This window comes from Phlebotomus argentipes, unplaced genomic scaffold (assembly GCF_947086385.1).
Source record: "Phlebotomus argentipes unplaced genomic scaffold, Phlebotomus argentipes genome assembly scaffold_4, whole genome shotgun sequence".
Classification (NCBI taxonomy): domain Eukaryota; kingdom Metazoa; phylum Arthropoda; class Insecta; order Diptera; family Psychodidae; genus Phlebotomus; species Phlebotomus argentipes.
Window position 1 is genome coordinate 5,484,653 of NW_026776174.1, and position 12,630 is coordinate 5,497,282.

General features: G+C 41.5%; 1 protein-coding gene across 1 annotated transcript; it reads left to right on the plus strand.

Moving 5' to 3' along the window:
* Positions 1 to 6,308: 6,308 nt before the first annotated feature.
* LOC132258887 (putative metabolite transport protein HI_1104) lies at positions 6,309 to 12,485 on the plus strand. The gene is made up of 6 exons (XM_059756424.1): positions 6,309 to 6,483; positions 9,811 to 10,044; positions 10,914 to 11,542; positions 11,613 to 11,888; positions 11,953 to 12,150; positions 12,207 to 12,485. Exons 2-6 carry the CDS (start codon positions 9,818 to 9,820, stop codon positions 12,410 to 12,412), a joined length of 1,536 nt encoding a protein of 511 aa, XP_059612407.1. The 5' UTR covers positions 6,309 to 6,483; positions 9,811 to 9,817; the 3' UTR covers positions 12,413 to 12,485.
* The last annotated feature ends 145 nt before the right edge of the window (positions 12,486 to 12,630 follow it).

Below are 12,630 nucleotides of genomic sequence, written 5' to 3' on the forward strand. Positions count from 1 at the left end.
ATACACAAAATCAATGAAATGCTGGGCTCTAATGTGTTGTCACACTGTTGGGGTGTTGTTGAGCTTTGGCGTTTCGCCTTCACACAGAAAAATCCTTCACACTTCACTCGCCCTCCGTAGAGTTGTGAATGCTCTCTGGAGGGGTGGTCTTTTTATTGTGTCGACAACTGCGAAAATGACTGTACAAGCTTTCACAATGCTATTTGATTTGTGCTTTTGCCCCGTGAACACCCCCTTTCTGCCACAAGTGTCTTTTCAGGCTCTGTCTTCTGTCCCAAAAAATGGTCCGAGGAAATGGGTGGGTGAAAGCCATAAACCAGACGGTCAGACAGACAAAGTGGAGTTGTGTGCAGTCTCGATGCAAATACACGCCACCAACTAACTTGTCATATTTCACTCCGACTGTGGCCTCAACTCCAAATATATCGGCGGTCGAGGCAAAGGTTTGCAGACTTTGGTGGCGAACCAAATCTCACACTCTCACTCAACGTCACTCCTTAGCACCAAAAACTGAAATGCCAGTCAACACACGAGTTTCCAATGTCTGGACAAGTGTAGCTCTCCAGGACGAACTGAGAGTGCCAACTGAGTGTTGGGCTTTCATGTGAAAAGCTCATCAGGCCACCAGAGCTTCAGAGAGTGGCACGGCGCATGTCCATGGCAAGTCAACTATGGTTACGGCATATCCTCTCTTTCTCCTGGCAAGGCAAAGGCGAGAGATAAATAATTCGCAACAATATAAATTGGGATTGATATATGTATCACTTGTCTCTCACACATTCACGCGATAGAGATGGAAAACGCCATGAAGATGTGGATTGGGAAAATTTACGCTAGGCTGCATGACTCACAGCACCTCAAGAGGATGCTTGAATCGTTGGATTTTCAAATTAATTCCAGAAATTTTGGGAATCACATTGCGTTGGTGGAACTCTAGTGGGTGCTTCAATTGTCTGCCTTCGGTAATAGTTAGAGCGTACACGATTCAACTAGGATTCCGCAGTGTAATCTGTCCACTTATGCGCATTAAAAGGCTTCCGAGGAATTCTATAGAGCAGAGAATGAATAACAAATCATGAAATTTCTCTAGCCGCACAGATGGAGCACGTAAATTTAAGGGAGATTATTGCTCCGCCCATTTAAAAACTTGCCCTTTCTGAAGTCCCGCCCACTTTTATTGATCTCTCAAAAATATTTTATTATCAAAAATTTTCTTTAGTTAAAATTTGCGTGTCCTAATAAGTAAGTAATACTAAGTTGGAAAACTAATATTCACTCTCAATATCTGTGAGCTGCTGCAGAAGCAGATATGGTTGGAGACGTTCGTCGGCATTTGATTACTTTTCATTTAGCAATCCTCGCAGCATTGAAGCGTCGCTGTTAAGGTGCTACTTAGGAAATATGCCTTGTGAAAAGTCTACACCTACTTTTTGCACACTCTCGAGAAAGTCCTTCGCCTTTGTAAGGAAAGCTAATTCGCAATTCAGGTTCCATCGTGCATTTTTATGTGATTCCGTGAGGAGGCATAAGAAATTCCTACACAAAGTTGCCAAGAGAGACAATAAGGAGGAGACACTATAAAAGTTCCAGAATCTCGTGAAAATGTAATGGAAGGAGAAAGAGAGAGAAAGAGAGTGTCAGAGTAGGGCTCGATGTATAAGAATATTCTGACCATATTCACGTCCTCTGTCCACAAAATTGCGTCGAACGTGTGTGGGAGCGGGGGTGGAAAATCTCCTAGACCTTGTGCAGCATTCTGGCAACATTGATATTCCCAATGAAATGGGGAAACTTCCAGTATTGTCACAGCGAAAGAGTGGGTGAAACTTTTGTGAATCACATTTCAATTGTATTTTCCAGTTCCATTGAAAGGAAAACATATTTTCCCATCTATTCATTCCGGAATGTACCATGTTTGAAATATCACGAGACATCCCACAGTTTCACGTGAGGAATGATGGAGTGCTCATCCCCCACACACACAGCCTTTTTTAATATTCAAGACCCACCCACGAATTTTTCCGCTACATGAGAAACTACCCGACAAAATGTAGATTAATAATCCATTAATCCGTGAAAACACATAATTTATCTCGATGCTCACGCCACAATTTATGGGCTTAGGCGCACAAATCACAAAGAATTGGAGAAATGATTGGCTCTCCCCACAATTTTCAGTAGTACTAGGCGATATAACAATAGAGGCAGGACCATAATGCCTCCATTTAGTGCCCCCATAATACATCTCTCCCTCAAACCGTACTTGAGAGGCTCCATCAGACCATTTTGCCGAGGACCCGCTGCCACTGCAGATGATATAAGGGCGAAAGATGTTTCGATAATAATTCCACTGAGTTGGGGTGATACAGCAACACTGGATATGGATCACGTCAGAAAGCTATGAATCTCGTGAAATATGTATTTCCAATTTATAAGTCGAATCCTCCGCTGTATGGCAAATCGCTCAGCTCCGGCATAAGATGTGATTCGAGGAAGAGAAGTCTTGTACAATTATTGATGAGTGAGAAAAGGTGGCAATATCGATGACTTGAGGATCTCTAGAAAGAACTGGAAAGATTGATATTCAAATGTAAGATTTGAATGCAATTGCAAATTCAGAAAAATGTGTCTTAGAACAAAATAGGAACTTTCTGAATACGACTAATAAGAGCATGAAGCTCTAAATATCTGCCAAGAAGATCATCACAATTGTCACAACAATTTTAATCCTCGCACACACATGAAATCTCTGCCTCGATTGTCCTGAAAATTGATCTATTCTATAATCTGCGTGACAAATAGCAACTCTGTGTCATAGTGAATGAATGAATTGACGAAGTAGAGGATGGAACTTCAATATAAACGTGTAAATTCTTTTTTATATTCTATTCACTTCTTCTACTCCGCCATTGAATGTGCTCAAATGAGAAAGATAAAATATTTATCAGCTCCTTAGTCGAGAATGAAGGGAAACTTCAATATTTGCGTGTCGTTCCTTCTTTTATTGCTCACATTCACCACCCCCTCGAGGGTGGCAAACATACACAATTAAATTCCAATTCAACTCACTTTAATGGCCAATATTTCCCTGGCAAATGCCATCCAGCGAAGTCACGAGTGAGTAGACGGCAAATTGGAGCGCGCAGACTGATCAATTTACTCCATTAATCTCTCAGTGAGACGAACAAAAAGACATCAAGAAGATCTCGCAGGTGATATTACGTCTCGTGTAGATCACAGTGAATTAACACTCTGTGACTGATTGGACAAATTTGTCGACCAGTGCGGAAAAAAGCGGCAGTCTTGTGTAACAGCATGAATTAATGATTTTTGGAGTAAATGCCATTAAATATCGTCAATGATTTGATTTTATCATGTGGCGAAAAAAAAACACACTTGTCCGGCTGTTATTTGAATGGAATTTAATTGAAGTATAATGTGATGTCTTAACTCCGAGTTGGGCACAGCGCGCGATTTTCAGGCAGTGACATTGAAATTTCATAATACACACATATATGTAGTTCCGTGTTGTTTTGCCCGGGAGACAACATCCATTTGAACAGAATCCTCCAATATTAAAGCCATTCATGACACATTTTTACTTATTCATTCACTCTCTCTCTCTCCCCCAATAAACTGTATAATCCATGTAAAATGAGAATTCATAAAATATGACGGGGATTCTGAATGCAATATGGACATCTAACGATGCTCAATTAGTTTAATTTACCAAACATCAATCATAATTAATACAACTGCAGTGGCAAAAGTAATCCCAAAATCATGTCCATTTTAATGGGATTTTTAATTACAAACCCACTCGGCCATAGGATATTAATGGCCCAACACGAGTTTCGGCGTGCAACAAATTGCGCGGAAGGACTTTTTTCGTGGAAAGGATGAAAAATACATGGCATTCAATGAGGGGAAGGAAGCGGCAAAGAGGAATGTTGACATCACACATTTAGACATCTTCTATAGCAATTATTAATGACATGCCATATTTTACTCACTTTGAGCATCTCTCGCATTTGATGGCGAAAATGTGTCTTTTGAGAAATGTCGAAATTATGGTTCAATTTATCCCAATTTATTGTGTGCGATACCAAGAGATCTCTCCGGACTTCACGCTGGAAGTCAAAGAGATATTCTCTGTGCCAACAGAGTCGTTTTTCCCCATGAGAGCTGACCTTGTGCCGTCACGAAGTGTTTCAGACAAGTTTAATGAACCATTTTCTAAAGTCTCAATAGTTGTGCTGTCTTTTTTCTCAAACTTGCAAGTGTGTACTTCAAGAATTCACGCGAGCAGACATCGACCATTCATTATCCTACACCCAGAAAAATATTTAGAATAAATGCAATCAAGCATTACGAATTATTTAACACTAGAACTGCTGAGAATGTTGAACTTTTTTATAAGTCGATAAATGTTTTTCATATTCAATTACACAAAATATATAATGATTAGATAAAATTCTATGTGTTGAACGGCGAAACGCATAGAAACCTGTGACCAGAAAACATTTTTAGGTAGTTCTAGTGTTGATGAAAAATCTCAAAGCATTTTTTTTTCTATGTCATTGAATAAAATCTGTCCTGATTCCACTAAGATAGATTTCGCAATATCTGTAACTGCAGTGATTCAATTACTCCACAATTCTTTATGATACTGACCTTCTTTTCTTGCAAATTTATTGTCGCCCAAGAATGGCTTCATTCTGCGTCGAATACTTTGCAACATACCTCCCAATTTGTTGCAATTACATCAACAGAGAATGGCACAATTTTTGCAGAAGCCACCAGAGTGAGATGGGATTTTCTTCTGGGGCCGAGATGAAGCCTTGAAACTTGGCCAATTGTCGGTGGGTTTATTTGTGCCAATTCTGGCGACTCACTCGATGTCCTCCTAACCTTCGGCAATCCTTTTTTTTCTCTGCCCATCGACATCACTTCCGTTCCACTAAGTATCCCACTGAGAACACCCCCGCGCTCGTCGAGGGTTTCGCTTCAAGAGGAAATCAATGATGAATCTATCTTGGCATCACTCTCGCTTTTCGGTCACAGTTTTATTATGTTGTTGATTCACTCGGCAGAATTCCGCGTCATGTGATATAGTTAATCCACCAGATTTTTCTCCATACATTTGATTCACTTCCACGATACGGCAAAAAGTGCTGTTTTAGCTCTGGCTCTTGTGGTTTATTGTTGCTTGACAACCACAGACGCTACAAAAAGACTTCTGTGACAAATCTGGTTCTGTTCTGTGAAAATCCCCCAAAAAGTCTTCCCTGATGGGTGGGAAAACACCGCACAAAAAGAGGCCTCAAATCTTCTCTGTGTTTCTGCTTTTTTCTCCTTATTGCTCGTTTTAACGGTCGCCACACTGAAGCTGCGGTTGCACCTTTCACTTTTCATCAGAGGGATTGACTTCATGGTCATTATGCAAGTATTTGTGACAAAATTACAGAAATACCCACGATGGTGAGTGCGGGTAAATCCAGAAATTGCAGAGGAATTGGTTGGTGTTGCCGTGCAGAAAATCAATTGCATGCTGCAATATCAAGTTCATTGACAGACACAATTCACCTTGGCTGAAAAATTACAGAGAACTGACCCCAAACCGCCTTCAGAGCGTCGCGCTGGATTCGACAATTGCACCGTTGGGGGCAGGAAAGACTCTCATCTGCAAGTAATTCTCAGAATCTCATCATTGCTCACGCACAGAGCATTATTAGCAATTCAGTAATATTCAGCAGTTTCGTTTTCAAGATCACACACTGTATAACTGAGATTTTCACCTCAATTGATGCCCATTCAGAGATTTCAACTGTTAGATAAAGTTTGTGTTTCTATTACGTATTCAAAAAAGGTAGGCTTATACACTAAATAATCGAGTTCAGATTACGCAGAGTTAAGTATTTTCTACACCTACAAAATGTGCACAGCTTATCAGTGTAAGGTGATTCTTATGAACTTTTAGGCAAGAACATTTAGAAAACAAGACATCTCGGCATCTTTCTCCGATCTTTACGAGACCTTCGTGTAGATTAAATCGCACAATTCGATTACAATATCCGGGAGAAGAGTGGGAGAAGAAGATAAAATCATAAACCACATAAAAATCAATCCTATACCGTTCAAATACATAAGAGACACGCACACAGCATAGCTGCGAAGACTGTAGGAAAATTCTGTGATACGAAAGGTGGAAGGAGAGAATACGCGAAGATTGGAGGTGGTAAAATCGGACTCCCTTTTGTGAAGCTTCCACCAAATGCTGTGCAACCTGTGCTTGGATCAGTCACTACCGCTGTGACTGTCCAGAAGGTGTGAAGTGTCGGTCCTGTGATAGGAGTCACGGTAAAGCACCAAAGTGCTCAAGTGTTCGGCTTGAGGAATTGAAAGTGAAAGGAATTGCTGTGCCTCAAGCTTAAGTGGATTTGAGTGGATAATTCAATTAAGACAGTAATCTCAAACAGAAAGGTGATAATTTTTGTACGTATTTTATCAAAATATCTTCCAAATTTCGCCTATGCTGACATTATGCGCGCGTGGTGTCCAACATCAATAGACTTGACCTGAAAACGGAGACCCTTGCTTGTGAAGCTCAATTGCATATCATTTTGTGTGATGGAATTCTGTTGAATGGGAAAAATGTTTAGCGATGAGTAGATAAAGAAATCACTTTCAATTTCAAATCTCATGACGATAATTCTCGCCATGGGAAAATGATTTGACAGATAGGCGAACCTACAAATTAAACTATCAACATTACCTGTAACCCACTTATTAGGCAGAGCGTGAAGTGTCACGCAATAATCCTCATAATTTTCCTCATTCACTCACTTAATGTTTAAATTTATTAATATTCATTAAATTAGAATGCGTGCCGCATTGTCATCTTGCAGTCTCGCATGCAATTACGCACGTGAGACGAAAAGCTCGCCTCCAAGCGCCCCAGATTACACGCATAAATCCCCAACACAGGAAGCTCCCAGTGCCAATATCTCTGCTAATAGATTATAGGTGTTGCAACTCCGGCAAATCAACCATATAATGTCACATTAATTGGAATGTGAGAACTTGCGCTGTTTGAGATGTGTGAAAGAGATACAACACGTGTCCGGCGTGCCTCCTCCGGATTGCCAATTCCATGTCCACTCCCAAGGCCGAACCTGTGCACACTCGTCCCCTCATTAATGCAACTTCCACCTGATTCTGTTCACTCTCGAATGCATTATTAATGCCCTCACATATGGACTTACAAGAGATCCGGCCTCTTGTCAGATGAGATTAGCATTTTTTTCCTGAACAAGAACACATAATACCAATTACATTTCAACAAATCTCAACTATAGTTAAGTGGAACTGCCTTGTAAATTAATCTCTGAGCAGCTGATGTGACGAGCCTCTTTGCTACCGTTTGACGCAATTAGTCGGCCCAAGAGGTTGTTAATTGTTTTCTGAAAGTTCATGATATTATGGGGAAAACCTTCCGAAAAAGTGTCTTGCGACACTTTTTGGTAATTTCTCTGATTCATAGTGAAACATTTAAGGTGATGTCAAAAATTTCATTCTTCACCAAGTTTTTTGTTAATTCCAAGAATCCTCTTACTGCTCCAAAACATGTGACCAGACTTTCCAGATTGCTTTTCTGTGAAGATGTTCTCTCAAAATTTCTCTGTAATAACCATATTGAGCATATGCGCTAATTGTTTAAACCCAAAGGATTTTCCAGGCGTTAATTAGTATTAGTAATAGAATTTCCGTTGATACGGCTATAGTTCTAATTCCAATCAAAGTGCAACACCTTGCAGTCTTTGCACTAATTTATCACTTTTTCCTAATGGACAGGGAAGGCTGATCTTCAAAAGCAGCAACTCACACATTTCCTCGAAAGATCGTGCATTGTGCGAAGGTTTGCAACTTTCGCTCTTGATTTTTTCCCTCGTGCGCGCGTTTGGATTAATTAATTGCCGTGCAGCACAGTTAATGCAGAGATTGAAATGCAACACCTACAGAGCATCGCAACGTGTCCTGAGCTCGTGCATCTCTCGCATGGGCATTTTTTTCTTAGTATCTCTTGCACGGCAATAAATCAATATCTTGTGTATAAATAAAATGTACTGTGCCAGTCACATGACAATATATCGCGCAAAATCATCCACAGGAGATGATGATAATTTTACATTGAAAAGGAATGTATTGCACAATCATTTCCCTATTTCATTGCGATTCTCCATCCATAAGACTTCATTATCTGGATGCTGTGGATGGAAGCGTGACTCTCAGCTGAGTTAATCAATCTGTTCTGTGACGATTATTCAGCAAGACCTTGACTTCGACCGTCTTGGAGTAATTTCACAAAATGGGGAAGCATTTGCCTTTTTTCTCTTCTTCTCTGAGTTAGGAAAACCACCAATACCGTGTGAAGGGCTTTCCAAACGGGAAAACTAATTTTCACTCCAGTACACATTGGAATGGGTGATAGGCTCGAGCTTTAGAATATTATTTTCATGAGGCTGAGCATCAAACTCACAACACGGCAACCTTAACCCATTTCATTTGAATTAACTAATTAGTTGGGTATCGATTGGAGGCACTTTTTCCAGAGCTTGAGCAACTCTTCTCTCCCTCTCTCTTATGATGAATTGTCACATCACTCCGCCTCACCCAGATGCACATGAATTGCTTTATAATGTGAAATGTTTACACAGAGTATTTGCTCCATATCGGATTAAAAGGCTGCGAGTTAAATTTTGATATGCTCAGTGGCAGCTTTTCCAGAGGTATTTCAAGGGGAGACATTAAAGACAGGCGTAATGGCGTAAATAAATCCCTAAGTACATAAATTTGCATATTTTCCCCACCTCATTCACTTGCTGAGTACCATTAAGTATAGTGAAATCATTGAATTAATCGTATGTGCAATAAATGAATTTTGAACTTAAGCCGTTTATGCTGGGACCTTGAATACCGCATGGCAGGCAGAATGGTAATTTTGCAATCTCCAATCTTTCTATCCTCTTTCGGCATTGTTGGGGGAAATTTCGTGCGGTGATGGGAGAAAATTGTTGGAAACTTGAAAACCGAGCTACATTCTCAAATTTCACCCGCATGGATAAAAAATTGCGAAAATATTTAGGCTCCATTGAGGGGTTAATCAGCTAAAAATGAGAGGCATTTATCTGTCCTAAACGCAATTGCAAGACCACTAGACTTCCGCATTGGCACACCCTCTCTGAAGACTGAGGGAGAGAGAGAGAGAGAGTGGTTATAGAGATATGGCAATTAATGGCAATGCCGCACGATTAAAGAAAATTCCCACCACAAGCACAAAATGTGTTAGGATCTTTTTCCACTTTAAACTTTGAGCCAAGTTTTCCCTAATTGGTCGCCTGGAGTGTTTTTTGCCTAATTGGTTTCCCAGTTCTGCGATCCCATGGGAAGAGATTTTCATCTCCGGCCATAAAGCAATATTGAACGATTTTCCACAACCACAAGCCATTCTCAACTTTTGCCGCGTTAAGAGGCACAGTATGAATAATGTATGCCTTATTGGACTCCTTCGGTACAAACTCATCCCATCGATTCAGCACATTTTCCAGCGACACAAACTTTGTGATAAACTTTGTGAGATTTCCTCCTACATATCATGTGTATTTTGTTAGTTGACTCCCGCACACGTTCCATCCTAAACAATTTCACGCGATTTGTGCGACGATATGATGTATGAACTGTGAAACTCTGCGTCTGCATGCCATCACGTCATCTTCAGGTGCTGATTTAACTCTGCCTTCTCACTTGCAGCCGCACAATGATGGACAAGTTCAAGAAATTGTCCTTCCTGTACAAGCCATACGTGCTGGGCGTCCTCACAATAGGGTACATTGTGGGCGAACTGGGCCACTATTTGATCGGTGTCACATCCAAACAGACCGCCAGGGAGCTCATCTACGGAGACATTTCATGCCAGCTCAATAGCACGAGCTTCAAGCTATCGGAACTGCCCGTGCAGTGCAGCGAAGTGGAGACAGAAGAAGAGTGAGTTGGTCATTTTTCTTATTGGATATTGTCATCACTTTTGCATTGCATCACTCGTCAATTGTTCTCAGCACCAGTAAATCACTAGAGGTGCTTTCAATGTGCAATTTTTCACTTGAGACCGTTTTGTAATTATCTTACAGACTGTCTAGTGTTATGCATATTATTGCAATAAATAATGAATTTGTATTGAAATCATTAAGACAAATAGTCGCGGAAGAGAAATGTGGACAAATACGTAATTTTTAACCCTTCAATTCCGACAAGTTTTTCTGTCCTGTTATTACAGTTTTAACACATGAAGTCCGAAAGCTAAAAATTATCAGTTTATTTTTGCTACAAGGATTTTCACACAAACACGCGGCTTCATTAAATAGTATAGTGTGTAATTTAAGATTTATGCTCGCAGTGTTTTCTGGACTACAATTATCTTTTTTCATGTAATTCCTGAAATTTCTGGTCGGATTAGAAGGCTTTCAAAGGTATATTTTAGTATAAGAAGAATAGAAGTGTGACATAATTTTTTTATTAGTTCAAAAACATTTCAAGGGAAAGAAGATAGGAAATCTTTTAAATTTAAGAGTCGCGTATTGTGATTATATGAGCAGCCTTAGCACAATTGAGTGTGCTGTGTTATTATCACACTCGGATAAGGAGGGTCGAAGGCGCGATCTAATCGCATTTTAATCAATTACTATAATTTTGAGTTAAATGTCCAACAGAATGGCCTAAAGTCAATACCAAATTAATGAACTTGAAAAGCACTGCAAGACTTATGTACCTCAATGGTCCGCAATTATGAGCATTTTCTCAGACAGAGCGTACTTTTATGACTTCATAAAACGCCACGATCTTGCCTCTATGTGCAGGTGCATGCTGGTGGAGAAAGATGGAATTCCGTACTGCGAGTGGAACTACAATGGACTTGGCATTGACTACCAAGTCCTCGCCGGCCCCAGCTTCATTGCCGTCTTCACGGTCATGGGTGTGATTCTGGGCATCGCGGCGGACAAGTATAATCGCGTGCGCATGCTGTTCGTCTGCACGCTGATCTTCTCCATCGCGATCATTCTGCAAGGCGCTGTTAAGGAGTATTGGCAAATGGTAGTGCTGCGAATGGTGATGGCGTTGGGTGAGGCGGGCTGCAATCCTCTGGCCACGGGCATTATGTCGGACATCTTCGACGAGGGCAAGCGCGCTCTGGTCATGGCGATCTTCAACTGGGGCATTTATGGTGGCTACGGAATCGCATTTCCCGTGGGCAGATATATCACTCAGTCGAATCTTTTCGGCCTGAGCTGGAGGATTTGCTACTATGGTGCCGGAGTGCTGGGTCTTATTCTGGCCATTCTTACCGGAGTGACTCTCAAGGAGCCCAAGAGATTGACAATCGGCGAGGAATCTTCCGGACAGGACGAGAAGATCAGCATCTGGCAAGTTCTCAAGCAACCACGAATCATTCTCCTCATCATTGCCTCTTCAATCAGACACTGCGGAGGTAATTTAAAAAATTCGCAAGACCTCTTTCAGCCCAATTTCTCACAATTGCGCCATCGTGTATTTTTTAGGCATGACCTTCGCATACAATTGCGATCTCTACTACACCAGCTACTTCCCGGACGTGGACCTCGGGTGGTGGCTGTTCGTCGTGACGGTCGGAATTGGGAGCATCGGCATTGTCGTGGGTGGCGTCGTATCGGACAAGATAGTGGCCAAGATGGGCGTTCGCTCCCGTGTGGCCGTCCTGGCCATTAGTCAATTGATTGCCGCCCCATTTGCCTTCGGATCAGTTTACTTCGAACCCCTGTGGGCAATGATAACACTCGGCATAAGTTACTTCTTCGGTGAGTCGCAATTTGCACCCTCTCTCGACTCATTTGCTCACTCATTTGTGCTCATTCTCTGCAGCTGAAATGTGGTTTGGCATCGTATTTGCATGCCTGGTGGAAATTGTGCCGATGGGCGTTCGATCGACCACTGTTGGCATCTTCCTTTTCGTCATGAACAATGTCGGGGGAAATCTTCCCATTCTCGTGGATCCCGTCGCCAAGGCCATCGGCTATAGAGAGTCCATTTCCATCTTCTACGCCGGATTTTACCTGATAAGTGAGTATTCTTAGAAAAACACCCGCTGTGACGCTCAATCAATGCCGTAATTGCAGGTACTCTGCTGTTTTTCATCACCATCTTCTGGATGGAGGGGCCGAAGAAGGACGCATCGCCGCCGAGTCCGCGACGAGACTCCAGCCCCAGGGATTACGGGCACGATAACAACACCTTTAGCACGGCCGATGAGACAAATCTCGCCACGCTGAGAGCCAATGGACACACCAATTACGGCCTCCGCAATGAGAACAGCAGACTGTGATTGTTAAAGAGAATTGAAGGAATCTCACACAAAATTATCACGCAAAATGACACAATTTAAATTTTTCAATAAAGAAATATAGACGGTTATTTGAGAACGCATTTGAACCAGTCTATGAATCTTTTCCGCTTTGCGCGCCACCTGGCCGTGGAGAGCAGATACACTGAGGTAAAATTAGGACAAAAACAGCTGGAAACTTTTCCACTCAAAACGAGTTT